Source organism: Nilaparvata lugens, chromosome 14 (assembly GCF_014356525.2).
Source record: "Nilaparvata lugens isolate BPH chromosome 14, ASM1435652v1, whole genome shotgun sequence".
In the NCBI taxonomy this organism is placed as follows: domain Eukaryota; kingdom Metazoa; phylum Arthropoda; class Insecta; order Hemiptera; family Delphacidae; genus Nilaparvata; species Nilaparvata lugens.
In genome coordinates, this window is record NC_052517.1 from 17392656 (window position 1) to 17412305 (window position 19650).

General features: G+C 34.3%; 3 protein-coding genes across 14 annotated transcripts in view; 2 read left to right on the forward strand and 1 right to left on the reverse strand.

The window, feature by feature from the left end:
• The window catches only part of LOC111060042 (gastrula zinc finger protein XlCGF57.1-like), a 410286-nt gene extending 392597 nt beyond the window's left edge, over positions 1–17689 (forward strand). Inside the window, exons 6-10 of one of the 3 annotated variants that reach the window (XR_005572896.1) lie at positions 1392–1883; positions 2220–2451; positions 11678–11782; positions 14155–14266; positions 15326–15366. Coding sequence is in view for 1 of the 3 variants with exons in the window: in XM_039440953.1 (XP_039296887.1) it covers positions 17371–17570 (200 nt within the window). In the remaining 2 variants the exon portion in view is untranslated. Of the gene's footprint in view, positions 1–1391; positions 1884–2219; positions 2452–11677; positions 11783–14154; positions 14267–15325; positions 15411–17370 lie in introns of those variants that run through there. The other 2 variants (XR_005572897.1, XM_039440953.1) reach the window with 2 other exon arrangements.
• The window catches only part of LOC111054622 (gastrula zinc finger protein XlCGF57.1), a 721792-nt gene that overhangs the window by 557669 nt on the left and 144473 nt on the right, over positions 1–19650 (reverse strand). The window lies entirely within an intron of this gene.
• LOC120354213 (gastrula zinc finger protein XlCGF57.1-like) lies at positions 17644–19127 on the forward strand. 3 transcript variants are annotated; one of them, XM_039440966.1, is made up of 2 exons: positions 17644–18886; positions 18971–19127. In XM_039440966.1, exons 1-2 carry the CDS (start codon positions 17676–17678, stop codon positions 19065–19067), a joined length of 1308 nt encoding a protein of 435 aa, XP_039296900.1. In that variant the 5' UTR covers positions 17644–17675; the 3' UTR covers positions 19068–19127. The 3 variants fall into 3 exon arrangements, with proteins under 3 accessions (XP_039296900.1, XP_039296902.1, XP_039296901.1); XM_039440968.1 differs by having other exon boundaries at positions 17644–18873; positions 19042–19127; XM_039440967.1 differs by having other exon boundaries at positions 17644–18861; positions 18946–19127.

The window sequence follows — 19650 nt, forward strand, 5'->3', positions numbered from 1 at the left end:
TAGTTTAGTGGCATTATAATTTATGTTTTATAAATTACTCAAAACTGGGTAACAGTATAGTAAAATCACCCTATTTTTCTAACTCTTCCACATTCAAGTCTGCTGTAGTAAGGTCCACGTTATAATGGTAGTAATTGATTAACATTGATGTTGCTATCCTTGTCTATCTGACAGAGCAGATATTGCTATCCTTTTGCAGCTCCACAACTTTGCCAGAATGGATTTTATAATATAGAAATATAATTATTCAACAAAACAATTATTGTAATCTATTTTTTTGGTGAATACCGCTTTTTATTCCTACACTTAGTATTCTCATTCCTAATTATAAAAAAAGCTATTCCCCTACTGTTATATGAGACCTTCTACAATACAGTCTACTAGTCATCTTAAACTATCCCTCTCATAAACCATTGTGAATAATTTATTCTATAATAATGATACAAGTCCTGCCATTAATTGTGTATGTGTTGCAGATGGCGACAGTTACTGTTAAAAAGGAGGAGGAGGAGGAGGAGGAGGAGGAGGATGATAGCAGCCAGCAACCAGCTGCAGTGGAAGATGATTGCAGCCAACAACATTATCTAATCCCTGGCTACAACATGATTTTCATCAAAGAGGAACCATATGGTGAGATGCATTGTATTACTAACCGATTCTTGATTGACCAGGGTCTACACTCCTTGCTTGGGTGATTAGATTGTGGCCAGCTTCCTTACATGAAGTGGTTTGTTGTTTGGGAGTGGAACTCCTGTGTAAATGCTACTCCCGGATGGGCTGTCTGCCACATGTCAACCATGCACATGTACAGAACAAATGTGTAGTGTATTCAGATTATCCCATAAAATCGCATATATCAATCTAAAGATGATTATGTTTTTGAAGGGGGGGGATTCAAAGATCCAGAGGTTCAAAGAATCTCACATGTCAACCAAAGCTTATTGTGTGTCCCAAAGTATGTTAGTTAGGCAAACCAGCTCCCATGTCTTTCACTTGGTCAAGGAGTTTCTTCCCTATACCAACACTCCATTCCTCACCTGGATGGTTGCTATCTAAAGATGATTGCCTATACAACTTTTTATAAAATTGAACTTCTTCAATCTCATTAATTCCCTCTGATTAATTAAACTTTTATTACCACTGTCTTTATGTTACAACATGACAATTCAATATCATATCATTACAAAAAAATTTCACTAGACAAAAAGTATGTATTTTGATGGAATTGATCATTATTACTGAGAATTAAAAATTAATAATATTGTATCAGATATGCTGGGAGAATTTGAAATACAGCTATCTACTATAGAAGGTGATAAAAGAAAACTCACTTCCTAACATACATGTAACTAAATAATTCTTATTAATAATGTTATTACTGATTATTGCAGACGATCAAGAGGCTGAAGGAAGTGCAGTGAAGAGTGAACCAGAGATGTGGCCTTCAAACTGCAGCACATCTGGCCGAGACTATGCAACAGAAGTGGGTGGACTGAATGAGCATTCAATCTCTCCAGTGGAAAAGTGCACTGAGTCATCTGTGGCTGGCAAAAAGATTAAACTCCACAGCTGTGCTTACTGTAGCTATGAAACAGCAAGGTTCACTGATTTCAAGAGGCACATTGGAAAACACACCGGAGGAAAACCATTCAATTGCGAGTTTTGTGACTACAAAAGTGCTAAGTTAGATAATATGAAAAGACATATCAGAACTCATACAGCAGAAAAACCTTTCAGTTGCGAGTTTTGTGACTACAGAAGTGCAAGGTTAGGTAATTTGAAAGCACATATCAGAACACATAATGGAGAAAAACCTTTCAGCTGCGAATTTTGTGATTTTAAAAGTTCAAGGTTAGGTGATTTGAAAGCACATATCAGAACACATAATGGAGAAAAACCTTTCAGCTGCGAATTTTGTGATTTTAAAAGTTATAGGTTAGGTAATTTGAAAGCACATATCAGAACACATACTGGAGAAAAGCCTTTCAGCTGCGAGTTTTGTGACTACAAAAGTTCAAGGTTAGGTGATTTGAAAGCACATATCAGAACACATACTGGAGAAAAACCTTTCAGCTGCGAGTTTTGTGACTACAAAAGTGCTGATTTTAGTAGTTTGAAAAAACATCTCAGAACACATACTGGAGAAAAACCTTTCAGCTGTAAGTTTTGTGAATATAAATGTGCTGATCCAAGTTGTTTGAAAAAACATATTAGAACACATACTGGAGAAAAACCTTTCAGCTGCGAGTTTTGTGACTACAAAAGTGCTGATTTTAGTAGTTTGAAAAAACATCTCAGAACACATACTGGAGAAAAACCTTTCAGCTGTAAGTTTTGTGAATATAAATGTGCTGATCCAAGTTGTTTGAAAAAACATATTAGAACACATACTGGAGAAAAACCTTTCAGCTGCGATTTTCGTGACTATAAAAGTGCAACGTTGGGTGATTTGTAAGTACATATCTGAACACATAACTTACAGGAGAAACAACTCCTAGCTAAGCATTCATAATAGTCACTACCACAGCTTCAACAAACCATAGCTCCAATTACAGAATAGATCTTTTGTGAACTGTAGGGATATAAACTGTGGCCGTTATTGACCTCTGCCTGTTTGCACAGACTTGTTTTAATCATGATTCTGTCGATTCTCACTCTCTCATTCAACTTTATTAAAACCTACATCTTCAATTGATCCAAATAATTTTATTAATAAGTATAAACTTGGTGGGTAAGTCCTGCAGTGGAGTCTGCCATGAATGAGGTTAGTTCTCCTTTCTTTCTAAAAATTGATTAATTTCATTCATTTGTGAATTTATTGATTATCAACAGATCATATGAATATGATTGGGATATAACAACAGGCTTGGCCCAAAACTAGTATTCTTCTAAATTTCATGAAGAATATCATTTTCTATGTTCTCTTAATTCAGTTTTGTTTCAATTTTCAATATTAAATTTTTATTTAAGAACAACATTTGTATCATAATTTTTATGTGAATGAGGTTTGTTTTGGCATTAAACGTTAAACCTCTATTTCCATATTTAGACAGTGTGTGAAAAGTCTAAATACGGCTCAATATCTCATACATAAAGGTAATTTGATGGTGGGTGTGATTGGGGATACTATTAAAATTGAAAGTACTACCACCATCAAATTACCTTTCTGTGTGAGATATTGAGCCGTTCTCAGACTTTTCACCCACACTGTATATTAGAATATATTACCTCATATGAAAATAGTAAAACAACTCAACTCCCACTACCTAACAGCATTCTCCCTACTTTTGTGTCAGCATCCAATTGTGTGCAGCCTACTTACTCCTCCCCACTGCTCTGTCCATACTACAAACTGTGCAAGGAGAAATCAGTTCCCCCTCTTCATGTTGAAAGTAATATCTCTCAAACTATAGAAAGAAAATTTGACTCCGGATTATTGTTAGGGGGTTTTTAGTGTATATGAAACTCGATGTCGTCACGTCCCAGGGTGGTCGACAGCTTTGGGGGGAGGGGGGTAAGTTGTAGAAAACGCGCGCTTATAAAATCGCCTGTCCTGCAGTTTTTTATTCATAGTACAGCTTTTAATTTTTTCTCAATATTATGTACACATAACTGGCTTTCAATGTGGTCCTCTACATTTTTGCGATAAACCGCATAGTTTTTCCGTAAAAAAATAAAATATCTCGAAAAATGAATTTTTTTATTATGGACTTTTTGTTATTTCTCGAATATTCAAGTCATTAGCCGACTTAGAGGAAAAGACTCCCAATAAACGTTGTAGGCCGTTTCTTCCTGAATTCAATGATATATATAGTTTGGGGGTTACGATCATATATGCGGCGGTGGGAGGGGGATAAGTAGCACTGTTACGCTGTGGCGCGGTCCTCCCCCATGATTAATGTGCGTAATGGCCTGTCTATCGCATCGCTCCTACTAGTCTATGCATTCAAATTATGTATTTCAGGAACGCTATCTTATGTATTTTCGGTCGCTGAACACGATTTTTCAACTCTCAAGTCTCAATAATTGATAATTCTTATCATAATATACTAATTATGGTCAAAATTACAAACTTCATCTCATTCTGCAAGGAAACTAAGAAATGACTGTTTGAAATAAACGAAACTTGGGTTTCAAGAAATATATTAGGATAGAATAATGATAATATTTATATGTGTTTATGTTCTATTGTTTTTATCTCAAATTAATTTATTGTGATGCGCTGCAGGCTAAATTATATTATTAATTTCACACTGGCCACGCTTACTTGATATAGTGGTCAGTTCATCTCCAAGAAATACGAGTACTTGTGGAATTTCTTAGTTCTTCATGGTGGAAATGGAATTCATCATTCATTCATTATCATAATGATTATGTTCAGTATGAAAATGTTAATCTTTCGTGAATCTTCAGTTTGTCGTGGACTTTTGAGAAATTATATCCAATATAATAATAGATATGTGTCAAATCAAAATGAAATGAAAATTTAAATATTCATTCATATTATTTCTAACAGTATTATTATAATAATATTTCACTAACTTTTGATTGATTCATCCATTATGGTATTCCCGTTCAGACTGTTTTGAAATGGTAACAAGTTATTCAGTATCAAAATTTGGGATTCGAATAGTTTTGGGCCATGCCTGTTATTCTTTCCCAGAAATATTTATATGATTTGTAATTTTATTCACAAATGAATGAATGAATGTATTCCTGCACGTAGCTCACGTATGGATTATTTCTTTATAGATTCTTGCATGTCACATAAATAAATCTCTGACACAGATTTTGAAATCAACTCTCGATGGTTTGGAGAGCATATTATTGGAGTGATTCTTTTACTCTGCTGCTTCTAATATGTTCACTACCTTTGTTTGATTTTAGACCATATACATGAAAAGCTATGTCCAACTGTATCACTCCATCTTTATTGAGAATTTTCATAACTCTTCTCATCACAAAGTTTCCATAATCTTGCAGCGTATTGAAGTTTTGAAAAGTGAAGTAGGAGTTGAATTCAGGAGAGCCATGTCATCATTATGCGAATTTGTCAACGATATTTAGGGATTTAGTCAAATCCACAACTAGTTTCACTTACAATTTCATGGGCCAAGTAAGATTAAGAGTTTTTTTCAAATATCCATCAGATGTTGACAGAGATAGCGGTTATTGTAGAAATGCATGCTGCACTAAAACTTTAATGCTGAATTATCTTTAAACAGCTACCTAGTAGAAATACAGATATCAGATCTTTTTGTTCTAGAATTAACTAAGACTGAGATTTTTGTTCGATTGCATCGTGGAGAATGAAAGAACTCTGTTTCTTTTTATAGGTGAGAATAAAACTTTTTACAATTTGCCATAACTATGTTCAGATAAAAATCGTTGGAGACCGAATAACTATTTCTTTCTATACGTTCAAAAGAGAATCACACACTTCTTCACTTGCTTCCAGACCATTGATAACATTATGCATGCTGTTGTCTATCAGAGTCTTGAAGAAAAATGTTATGTTCTCTTGAGAAGGTTATGCTTCTGGAAATCATTCTCATCTCTCATTATTCTTTTTTTACTTCATTCGATCATCTTTCTTCACAATCTCCAGTGACATCCATAATGATGTCAACATACTTGAACAGAATATCTTTGATGAACGATTTATTTATATAGTAGCAGCCATTTCAGGAAAGCCTTTGAAGAACTAGCTATTCCAATCACTCAGTTTTGGATGATCGAATGAGGGTTTGCTCCAAAGCATGATCGGTTGTCACATTTATTAAATTTTCAAGGTTTCATTAATTTGACAGAGAGTCAATGTATTGACTGTATAGAGTTGATGTTTCCTTATTGGAAATTATTTTCTACTTCTAAGGGGATTTTTTTTATATTTTCTAGATATAACACAGACTCCATAACATAGTTTGTGTGATTGAATGAAAAAAGTATGAGATCTTTTCTCGTACAGTTTCTATGTGCAATACCAGAGTCCTTCCTTATGAGCATGAATACAATTTAAGATAATTTGAACTATGTTACAATAATGTCATAAATTTCAAGTAGTCATTGATTTTGCATTGTGATTCTAAAAAAAACTCCACAAATAGCTCCTGACTTCTTTCAAATATACTTTGAAAATCTCTCATATTTGAACCGTTCATGAGTCCTTGTAGTTGTTTCATTGAATTGATTGCTTGCTCTCACACCTTAATTATACTGATCTCCCCTCAATAGATTTCCAACAGTATTCTCTTCAAATATTTCAAATTCAACAAAGATATCTCCCATTCCACTTTCATTCAAGTACCAACCCAAGACAATCAGTCAAACTCAGCCAGATGAAATGTATCTATTCGTAGATATAAGTTACAGAAATCAGTTGATAACGCTGCATTTACATCAAAGTTTTTAACAAAATGTTAATAACGTGATCTTTTTAGATTCTAATAGATTGAACGAAACTTGACAAACACATATATGTTCATGATGTATATGATAAGTTATGTTCAATCTAATAGAATCTATAAAGATTAAGTTATATTAACATCTCGTTAATAGCTTTGGTGTAAACGCAGCTTTAGAGTTGTATTTCCTTTGTAACCAAATATTTAGTCATATCACATGGGAGTAATTGGCATTATTTATGCTTCAACTGTGAATTTATATTAAGAAAATATTTTACTACTGTTACACGGTGCTCTATATGGGGTAGCCTATATTATTTGTCTAACTTACTCCATTACTTGACTTTCGCAATTCCAAAGTGATCATTGAACTAAATCGAATAATTATTCTCTCTTAATGGAATATCAGTTTTTTATCGACTGAGAAACACATATAGGATTCCTAACAAGATGGTTTATCATTAAAATGTAATGATAATGAGATGAAGTTTGTAATTTTGACCATAATTTGTATATTATGATGACAATTATCAATTATTGAGGCTTGAGAGTTGAAAAATCGTGTTCAGCGACCGAAAATACATAAGATAGCGTTCCTGAAATACATAATTTGAATGCATAGACTAGTAGGAGCGATGCGATAGACAGGCCATTACGCGCATTAATCATAGGGGAGGACCGCGCCACAGCGTAAGAGTGCTACTTATCCCCCTCCCACCACCGCATCTATGATCGTAACCCCCAAACTATTTATATCATTGGATTCAGGAAGGAACGGCCTACAACGTTTATTAAGAGCCTTTTTCTCTAAGTCAGCTAATGACTTGAATATTCGAGAAATAACAAATAGTCCATAATGAAAAAATTCATTTTTCGAGATATTTTATTTTTTTATGGAAAAACTATGCGGTTTATCGCAAAAATGTAGAGGACCACATTGAAAGCCAGTTATGTGTACATAATATTGAGAAAAAATTAAAAGCTTTACTATGAATAGTAACTGCAGGACAGGCGATTTTATAAGCGCGCGTTTTCTACAACTTACCCCCCTCCCCCCCAAGCTGTCGACCACCATGGGACGTGACGACATCGAGTTTCATATACACTGAAGACCCCCTAACAATAATCCGAAGTCAAATTCTCTGCCTCTCTCATGTATGCTCAATGTAAACCAGCGCCTGGACTATATTGCAATCTTTGAAACCTGCAACTATCAATTATACAGAGTTGGTTAAAACTATGGAAACAGCTAATAATATTTCTTTTACAAGGATAATTTGACAGTAGGTTCCATTGGAGATCCTATTTGAAATGAGAAATCACTCTGTCCCTTCAACATCTTTGTCCCCCATATGAAACCAAATTCATTTTTTAAATAAGAAGGTGGTCATGTGATACATTATTCCCATACAGAGCTCCAAGAGAAAATGAATGACAGAAACAACACATTGATAACTCAACCTGTATCATTTTGTTGATGTAAAAGTTGTAAATTACGTTGAATAAATTGGCCAGCTGAAATTATGTGTCAGCACAAGAAGGTCTGTCTGTGTAATAGCTTCCAAATAACCTCATCTGATTTCTATGGATGATCATGGATGGAAAAACTGTTGTAATTGCATGCATGCAATGAATTCTTCAGCTGACCAAATGATAAATCACAACACATTTTTTTATCAGGCACATTAAATTTTTTTGTTATACCTGATCGATTAATTCTCTCTAAAGTTATTGTAGAATATACAAAAAGATGGACACCGACATTCAGTAAGTGAAAAGTGAGAACTCGCTTATGCGAGTTCAATTAAATGAAATTATTAGAATTATTTGTGATAATTTATAATTAGATTTTACAAATTATTTCATTATCAAATAGAGTGATGTTTCTTTTTTAGTAGTTACACTATCAGCTCCAGTCACAGTTCATGGTAACCATATTCACGAATCATGTTACATGCGAAGAACTAATTGAATGGAAACGTTACCTGCATACCTATGCATGCTGCATACAAAAAAAGGAAATGATACAGAAAAAGAAAATCCCTATACTTTGTGGTGTTAAGTTGTGAGTTGTGCCTATTGCTGGTTAAGCTCACAATAAAGTATAGAAGCATAGAGTAAAGATAGGCTAATGTTTAAAGATACTTAATTGTATCAGTGTTTTTTACTTTCCTTGCCTTATTACCATAGGTAAGGAAAGTAGCCTATTGCTTTCCGAAAAAAATTAAGACACCCCAATTTCTTAATTTCTATACGTTTCAAGGTCCCCTGAGTCCGAAAAAGTGGTTTTTGGGTATTGGTCTGTATGTGTGTGTATGAGTGTATGTGCATCTGTGTACACGATATCCCATCTCCCAGTTAACGGAATGACTTGAAATTTGGAACATAAGGTCCTTACACTTTAAGGATCCGACACGAACAATTTCGATCAAATGCAATCCAAGATGGCGGCTAAAATGGCGAAAATGTTGTCAAAAACAGGGTTTTTCGCAATTTTCTCGAAAACGGCTCCAACGATTTTGATCAAATTCATACCTGAAATAGTCATTGATAAGCTCTATTAACTGCAACAAGTCCCATATCTGGAAAAATTTCAGGAGCTTCGCCTCATCTATGCAAAGTTTGATTTTAGATTCTCAATTATCAACCTTCATATACAATTTAAACAAAAAAAATCGGGTGGAAAAGATTGAGCATGAAAATCTCTGCAATTAATGTCCAGTAACATTTCCACCTAAAATTGAAAATAAGCTTGAAATTCGAGAAAAAGTGATTATTAAATTGCAAACTTTTGGCAACTGTTGGTTCTATTAAATCATTCACTACGAAGAGATAGCAGACCTCGTGTGTTTCCAGCGTTATTGTCCTATCACCAGCTGTCTCATATCTTTGAATAGTAGACTTGGTATGCGCGAGAACACTAGCGTCAGGTGATCAATTTTCATAATGGCAAGGAAAGTTGTGTGAGTGCGCCACACCAGATTTTTATGGTAGAGGAATGTATTTCTTTCTCTGTGTCGAGTCTATTAGGCCAACTATTCACTGCCAGTATCAGCTCCCTCCGTCATCACAAAGAACTGAATCCTATTAAGGCTGTGCAAAGGCTAAAAATAAACTTTCTACTAGTGATATTTTTCAAAGTTTTTCGATTTGTATATCATGAAGCTATCAAAATGAAAAGGTTTCTCAGGTAAACATTTTTTCCAATCATTACTTTTTGAGATATGAGCGCCTAAAGTTTAAATTTATGGGACAGAACATTTCAAGTTCAGTAAGAGATAAATCCATGAGATTTAGACGATAGATTCTTAATGTTATTGTTGATTTAATAAAACAAAAATTTTCTGAAAATATTAATTTTTGAGAAAGTTATTCAATTGACTAAAAATGACCAAAAATAACTTTTAGTTGAGTTATTTTTGGTCAGTTTTGGTAGATTCAATAAATTCCTTTAAAATCAATATTTTCACTAATCAGAAAATATTATTGTTCTACTAGATCAACAATACCACGAAGAATCTATCCTCTGAATCTAATGGTTTCATCTCTTACTGAACTTGAAATATTCTTTTCCAAAAATATAAATTTTAGGCGCTCATATCTCAAAAAGTAATGATCGGAAAAAATGTTTTCCTGAGAAACCTCTTTCATTTTGATAGCTTCCTGATATACAAATCATCCTTTGGAAACACAGATAATAATTTTGTCGTCTGTCCATAACAGAAGATGCATGTGCCTGTGTGGGAGATCAGCTGTATAATCAATTAGCTTACCATATCTTGCGAGAAATCTAGAAATTGTAATTGAGTCTATCAAAATAATCTAATTTGTTGACATAAGATGGTATATCATAATATTCAAAGTTAATCATATTTTACAGTTCTAAGTGATTAGTGAGTGTTATTTTTTTGTCAATTTGGTTTGTGAACAATCTAAATTGAAACTTTTATGTTTTCAAATATTTGGACTGAAAATTTGAGCTGAATTCAAGTGTATGGAACATAACCTACTTTTCGGAATATTTATAGTGTATAAATCAAAATTCGGGGAAGAAACAGTTTTGGGCTGTGCCTGTTAGTCCTTCCCCAATCATTTTAAAGAATGGAAAAAATTAAATGATTATAACAAGCGAAGCTTGGTGCCCCGATATTGATGAATGAACGGGAAAACTGTTACCTGGGTTTGTGCATCATGGTGCTGTGTAAAACCACAAAGTAAAATAAATGTTAGTTATTTCTTTCTCTGTGGAAAGACCGAGATGGATTTGTGACTTCAACCTGCAACATCTGATTTGTTGCTCTGTGCCCTCCTACATTTTTGATATTTTGTATTAGTTCTTTTAAAAAAAAATCAGTTTATTATTTTTTTCAAGGTTGAATATTATTTCTATAGAAGAGTGCAATATTTAAACTATTTCTGTTAATTATTAAATTACTTTGAATTATAAACTAATATTATTTACTTCCAAATAGGTTGCCTCTGTTCTATTACATCAGCTATCCAGCTTTGTCACCTTGTCAAAAAGTAGCTTGTATCAGAATTATTTATGAAAGTTTTTCCAACCACCGAATATTAGCCTAATCAACATCATACCTCAATAGTATTACAAGAGTTATTATTAAATAATCATGATGTATTGATTTGAAAAAATTCAACAAGATGGCTTTGGAAAATTTAATGATCCACACAATATGAACTGGTCATTTCAACATCACCAATACCACACTAAAAATGTTGTACCTAACTCAAGAATGGGTTTAAAACAAGTTTGGACATGGACTAAATAGCTTGTTTATAAGCTGACCATAGTTTTAATCTCAACATTTAAACCAATTTACTGAATAGCTTATAATAGGTAAAATTTGACAAATCTGTATTGACAGTCTTGACAAATTGAATATACTAAACAGTCAAGTGAGCTTGCATGAAAACATACAATTTTGCAGAACATGGATATTTTGTCCATATCTAGACTTTTTTTATTCAGTGTAGAAGTGTCTCAAAACATATTCTCGAAAATTGATGCAGTAGGTCAGGCTATATTGTTCAAATGACAGATAAATCATAAATTTAATCGTTTCTTCATAATATTTAATATAATTTATTATTCAAGCTTTACTATCGTTTGTATTTCTAATAATTACATTCAAAAATCTTCAATGTTCTGATAGTCACAGTCTGTGTTCACTGTTCGCGGTGTTCTCTGATTGGAGGTTACTGATAAATGTAATAATTTTATCCACTTTTTTGAGTATACTTTGAATGGATTTCAGATCAAGGAAGAAATTGAAGCTTTCCTGAATGCTCCAATGGATATTGGCAGAAGCGACTATGAATTATCCTTAAAGGCTGAATTAGACTATGAGAATCAGTCAAAAGTAAGTCAATGAAGCAATATTGTGTCATATAATTTTACATAATCTTGTGATACCGACAATATCGTTTTTATTTCACCTTAATATGGAGAAAATTCACAATATCTTTGTTCATAGTGTAAATTTCAATTCAAATATCTTCAATCTTCAATCTTCAATCTTCATTTGTAGGACCATTAACCAGCCAGATGAGCTGGGTTGGTCATCACGTCAAAAATACAATATCACACAGAAAGTTTTTGACAACACTGTCACGTCAAAAAATAAAACATAATGGCATAGATGGCTAAACACGGTGATGGCCACTAAATGTCAACTGTAGACTCCTGAAAAAATTCACTCAAGGAGTAGTATGGTCTGGCACGCAGCCAGGACTTGAGTCTCCTCTTAAACTCACTGTCACTCAAATGACGCACAGATGGAGGTAGCATATTAAACATTTTAATAGCGATATTGGGATAACAGTTCTGAGCCTTACTTAGCCTACATCGAGGAACATTGACTTCGAGAGCATTTCGAAGTGAGTAGGCACTCTGCAACCCCCTCAAATTCACTGTCAGATTGGTATTCCTAATACCAACCAGGGAAGCAAAGATGAACTGGCTAAAAACTGTGAGAATCCCAAGTCTGGCGAAGAGTGGCCTACAGTGCTCCAGATGACCACTGGATGATAATATCCGAACTGCCTTCTTCTGCAGCATAAGAATACTCTCACAATGTGAAGAGTGTCCCCACAGCAGTATTCCATATATAATGTGACTATGGAACAGTGAATAATAGGCCATAATCAAATGTTCCTCAGTCAGCAAGCACATCAGTCTTCTCAACAGGTAGATCACACGAGACAGTCTTCTGCATACAGCATCCACATGAGCACTCCATGTTAACTTTGGATCGATGTTAAATCCCAGAAGCTTCACCGGTTCATTCAATGGATGATTGAAGTGGTTTCTCAGAGTGCACATGATATTCTGTGTCTTGCCGACGTTGAGCAACAGCTTGTTCTCCTGAAACCAGCGTTCTGCACCAGCAAAGGACTCCTCCAACTCAAGGGTGGCAGCTGCAGGCGAGGATCCTCTCCCAACAAGGTTTGTGTCATCCGCAAACAGCAGCTCACTTCCGCCGACTCTCAAATCGTTCATATGCAGGATGAACAGGACTGGCCCCAGGACAGAGCCCTGCGGTACCCCATGCCGTACATGCAGTTCGCCAGATGATGCACCCCGAACATTCACTATCTGCCTTCTGTCAGAAAGATAGGACTTGAAAGTGTCAGCAACAATGTCCGTTATACCATACTGACTCAACTTTCCAAGGAGAAGCTCATGAGACACACAGTCAAAAGCACGTGATAGGTCACACAGCCTCACTGCCACAGAATCTCCACTCTCGAATGCATCAATGACTTCGTTGATCAGGGCCAGCAGGGCGGTTTGTGTGGACTTGGACTTTCTAAAGCCATGTTGTCTATCAGACAGCAAACTATTCCTCTCAAGATGGTCCATTAGCTGATCCTTCATGGCAACCTCTAAGATTTTTCCGAGTAAGGGGGTAACAGTAATTGGTCGGAAGTTATTCTTGTCCTTCTCATCTCCCTTTTTGTATATAGGTACAGTTTTACCCAACTTCAAACAATTCGGAAAGTAGCCCAGTTTAAGACACTGACTAAAGACACTGGCAAGATGAGGTGCCATCTCATCAACCACTGATTTCAAGAAAGCCACAGTAAATCCATAGATGTCCTGAGAAGGTGAATTTTTAAAAGCAGTCACTATTTTCAATACATCATTCTTCGAGACTCTCCTCCATACAGAAAAGACAGCGGGTTGCGCTTCTACATTTCCAACACCATTTGCCTGAGTCACTGGAATCTGTTGAAGAATGGCCTCCACGGAGTTCAGATAGTGACTGTTCATAACATCTGGACTGAAATCACATTGAGGCTGTGTAGACGCTCTGCACTTGTTAATAAGCTTCCAGGCCGATTTACATGGGAAACAGTAAACTTGTAGAGTTTGTAACAATAGACTTGTTCATCCCAATTATGGTACATAATTACCAAGTTGCACTGTAGAGAAAAAGTAGAAATTAAAGATATTCTATGGGGATTTTAAGTTCTAAATTCCAAGTTGATATTTTGTTTGTCCAAGCCTATTATTGTTTATAATTATTGTTAAGGCTGGATGAGAGTGTATGAATTGTAGAGTTTTTAGATCATGCCAGAGTCCCTGAAATTTGTTAATTATCTCATGATCAATAGTGATCCCATCACTAGAATTGACTCCCATTCAGTTATTCATTGTGTAAGTTTTCAATAATTGTTGAAGCCACTTTGAAAAGTTTTTGGTAACTGGTACCATTTTAATTAATTGCAGATGTCCACATGTGACCAAATAACAGATAGCAAATCACCAGTCTCAGAGCACAATTCATTGAGTGGAGAATCAGATTCCAGGCTGACTAAGGCCATTGAAAAAGAAGTGTGTGGTAAGTATAGTGATAACATTGTTGATGTGTTGTATGTAATTCATAATTCAACTTGTATTTGCATTCTTTCCTTAAATTTGCATTAGCTGTGTGTTTCAAGTAGCCTTCAACTGCACCAATCACAGGAACTGTCTCATATTTATTACTTATACTTAGATTACTTTCAATTACCTATGCTTTCCTCATATTTTTCTTATGTATTTGTAAATTGCATTTACTGTATCTCTTTTTTTAATAACTTGCTTAATACGATTGTAAATTGTAGTGAAGACTGTTTTGGGCCTTATGTCTGCAGTGTTCTTTGTTCTGTAATAAATAAACATTTAGGAATCTCCTGAAATGAGAGCAGCTAACAGGAGGGTGTGCAAACACTGTTGTGACATTCACCCTATGAAATCTGTGGAAATGATAGGAACGTATTGTTGCCACTTATTTATTCCCAATATTTTCCATAGTAGATATCTATGATGCAAGTTATCTAACCAGGTTCACTAACAGAACCAATATTCATATTTGTTTCATTGCTAACTATGATAAATCCTGAATTCAATAGATTTGATATGCTATCAAAATTGACAATGTGTATAGATTCTCACCGCAATATAATTATGCAATTCTTAGTTCTTGGGTTTTACTTTGTATTTTTTGGATTTTACTTTATATTTTTTGTATTTTATTTTTATTCTTTATTTTTTCTTTGGATTTCACTTTTCTCCTCCTCATTGTACTCTCCCATCCTGCTCCTTCTCCTCAACCTCCTACTGGTCCCCCAACTCTTTCTCCTCCTCCTTTTCTTGTACCTCCTCTTCCTCTCTCACCTCATCCTCTTCACCCTCTACATCATCCTCTTCCACCTTCTCCTCCTCCTCCTCCTCCTCCTCCTGTGCCTCTCCTTGACCTTTTACATTCCTCTTATGTTCTCTTCCCGGCCTTTTCTCTTGATTACCAAAAATATCCTCATCTACTAAATTTACATTCAATTTACTAAATTTACTTATTTTTGTCTCTACTCTACTCACAACACTGGAGTGAATATTCATGTGCTGGTTTGTATTTTAGGTGGAAGAATAGCCAAAGTAGTATCAGTAAGTTTGGAGGATTCGTTTGAAGGCTGCAATCAACAGAAGTTATGTCCATACCAGGTAAGAGGAGTTTGTCTGTTTTAAAGTCATTTCCATTTGCTTATAAACTGTATTCGAGATTATTTGTAAGTTCTTGTTGTCAAGTAGAATCTTGTTAACTGTTGTGTACCATACACATTTTCACTGTGAGCTTCCAACAATACTTTTGACTTCTGTGTCTTTCGATTGTGTTGTTTTCCATTCTATAGAGAATCTGTTACCAGTTTTTGAATGATCTGTTTCAATTATTTCATCTCAAGTCTTTCATGTCTCAATAAGTCTTAGTGGAAACATTTTTTCTACACAATATATCCATATTTTATTCATTCAGGAGCAGGTGTTACCTGTGTTCTGCAAGAGTCTGTTAGAAGCACAAATGAATCGAATCCAGTTGTATAGTTACTTGCTATTGAAAATATCAACACTTGTAGTATTCTATAGTTTATACTCTTTGAGCTTTTTATCCTTTGTAGGAATTGTATTACAAATTAAATAAATTTGTTCTATTGTCAAGATTATTATCAATTGATCAATGAAAATGGAAAAAGTCCCACAAGCAACCTCAGTAAATTAAGAATCCTTATGCAAAATTGGAGTTAACAAGTTTAGTGATGTCTGAGTTTCTGTTTTATAAATTATTCAAAAACTGGGTGACAGTTGTAAGGAAACAGTTCAGAAAAGGACGTCTCACTAAGCTAATAACCAATAGTTTGAATAGGCCGCCAAAGGCTGTATGTCCAGTCAGCTTGATGATGTCACAGATCCATTGGAAAAAAATAATAGTATTAGTTGATATAAAGACAATTTGTGAATTCAATAGGCTAGTAAAATAATGAATATTATAATCACCAAAAATGGAATGATTAATTCATAAAATAGTTATATTCTCTTTGGGTTGGTAATATAGACAAAGTCCAGATGAGCTTTAACAAGAAAATTTTCTCACACTGTTCTTGTTCCTACTTTTTCCTGACTGGCTGTGATATAAAAACTTGAATTGATCTCAACTATTTTTAAATGTTTTATTTGTTTTTTTCAATGTAAATTATAGTTGGATCAAAAAATTAGAAAAGTAGACGATATAAGAAGTAAAATCCGAATTGAAGTTAGTTTGTTCAAATAATCTATCATGAATGTAAATTTAGTATGCTTTCCCAACACGTTCAAACCAAAGGCAAAAAAATTTAGTTCAACTCTCAAACAAAATTAAACAAAAGGCACATAAGTAATAGACTTAGTGGCCACTAGTTTTTAAGTTGAATTTATTTAAAAAGAAGTCGTTCCTTGAGACTTGACTCAATTTTCTTGTGCCAACTTGTCGTTCAAGTCTTGTCTTTTCTTGCCAAGAAGTCGTTCCTTGAGACTTGACTCAATTTTCTTGAACCAATTTTCTTGTGCCAACTTGTTTGTCAACGCATAATATTTCTATTGAATATTTGTCTCAATCACGTTTGAGCAATTAATAATCTGCATATTTGATACAAGTGATTTGGTTTCTATAAGCGTTTCAAGTCAGTAGTACAATTTTATCTTGTAACGCTGAGTTCTAGACTCACCTATGGTAGCCTAACATCTACCCAAGCTGACTAGTGAGGTCCACCTAATAATGATAATATGTGATTAACATTGATGTGACTATCCTTGTCTTTAATTTGAAAATGCAGATAGTGCTATCTTCTTCCAGCTTCACAACTTTGCCAGCAAGTTTTCTACAATGTAGATATATAATTAACAGAAACAAATTGCAATAGAAATTTTTGGTATAAATTTGACTTCTTCAATTTCATAAATTACCTCTGATAACCAATCCATCAACACTATGGAGAATTATCACCATTAGCTAGCTATAAAGAAATACAGTATAATGAACCATCAGAATACTTTATAACAATTACAAAATGTATTATTGAACTTCATAACGTTAATGTCACTATATAATATTCTGTTTTCATAATTTACAAGTTGCATTATTGGTGATTGCAGACGAGCAAGAGGCTGAAGAAAGTGCAGTGAAGAGCGAACCAGAGATGTGGCCTTCAAACTGCAGCACATCTGGCCGAGACTATGCAACAGAAGTGGGTGGACTGAATGAGCATTCAACCTCTCCAGTGGAGAAGTGCACTGAGTCATCTGTGGCTGGCAAAAAGACCAAACTCTACTACAACTGTGCTCACTGTAGCTAGAAAACACCAAGGTTCACTTATTTGAAGACACACATTAGAAAACACACTGGGGAAAAACCTTTCAGATGCGAGTTTTGTGACTACAAAAGTGCTCAGTTAAGTAATATGAAAACACATATTAGAACTCATACATCAGAGAGACCTTTCAGCTGCGAGTTTTGTGACTACAAAAGTGCTCAGCTAGGTCATTTGAAGGTACACATTAGAAAACACACTGGAGAAAAACCTTTCAGCTGCGAATTTTGTGTTTTTAAAAGTGCTAGGTTGGATGATTTGAAAGCACATATCAGAACACATACTGGAGAAAAACCTTTTAGCTGCGAATTTTGTGTTTTTAAAAGTGCTAGGTTAGGTGATTTGAAAGTACATATCAGATCACATACTGGAGAAAAACCTTTCAGCTGTAAGTTTTGTGACTACAAAAGTACTCTGTTAGGTAATTTGAAAAGACATATCAGTATACATACTGGAGAAAAACCTTTCAGCTGTGAATTTTGTGAATTTAAAAGTGCTAGGTTAGGTCATTTGAAAGATCATATCAGAACACATACTGGAGAAAAACCTTTCAGCTGCGAGTTTTGTGATTTTAAAAGTGCTAGGTTAGGTCATTTGAAAGATCATATCAGAGCACATACTGGAGAAAAACCTTTTAGCTGCAAATTTTGTGTTTTTAAAAGTGCTAGGTTAGGTGATTTGAAAGTACATATCAGAACCCATACTGGAGAAAAACCATTCAGCTGCGAGTTTTGTGAATACAAAAGTGCTAGGTTAGGTGATTTGAAAAGACATATCAGTATACATACTGGAGAAAAACCTTTCAGCTGTGAATTTTGTGAATTTAAAAGTGCTAGGTTAGGTCATTTGAAAGATCATATCAGAACACATACTGGAGAAAAACCTTTTAGCTGCAAATTTTGTGTTTTTAAAAGTGCTAGGTTAGGTCATTTGAAAGATCATATCAGAGCACATACTGGAGAAAAACCTTTCAGCTGCAAATTTTGTGATTTTAAAAGTGCTAGGTTAGGTGATTTGAAAGTACATATCAGAACCCATACTGGAGAAAAACCATTCAGCTGCGAGTTTTGTGAATACAAAAGTGCTAGGTTAGGTGATTTGAAAGCACATATCAGAACACATACTGGAGAAAAACCATTCAACTGCAAGTTTTGTGATTTTAAAAGTGCTAGGCTAGATCATTTGAAATTACATATCAGAACCCATACTGGAGAAAAACCATTCAGTTGCGAGTTTTGTGATTTCAAAAGTTCTCAGCTATGTAATTTGAAAGCACATATCAAAACACATACTGGAGAAAAATCTTTCAGCTGCAAGTTTTGTGACTTCAAAAGTGCTCGGTTAGGTGCATTGAAAGCACATGTCAAAACACATACTGGAGAAAAACCTTTCAGCTGCAAGTTTTGTGACTTCAAATGTGCTAGATTAGGTAATTTGAAAACACATACCAGAACACATACTGGAGAAACAACTCCTAGCTAAGCATAATTTTGTTAACCCTCACTTTCTTATCAAACTTTATTAAAACAGTTATCTACTCTACCTTGAATCTTCCAATTAAACTTCATCTTCAATTGATTCAATTTATTTTATCAATAAGTAATAACTTGGTGGGTAAATCCTGCAGTAGAGTCTGCCATGAATGAGGTTAGTCCTCCTCTCTTTGTGGCTTCAAAAAAAAAAAAATGATTTGTGAATACATTGATAATAATTGTCCCAGATCATATGAATATGGTTGGGATACATCACCAGGCTTGCCCAAAACTGTTATTCATCCAAATTTCATAAAGAATAACATTTTTTATGTTTTCTTAATTCAAATTTCAATATTTATATCTTATTCAAGAACAACATTTTTGTATCATTCTCTTGGTGTAAATGAGGCTTGTTTTAGCAGTAAGCCTGTAAACCTCTGAATTATGTTTGAGAGTATTTCTATATATTCAATAGTATTATCTCTTGTATTATTTTTAGATGTTATAATATTATATTATGTAATATCACATTTTTCTCGATTGAAATCGAATCTTCAATTTTATTTTCAAAATATTAATAAAACTTGATA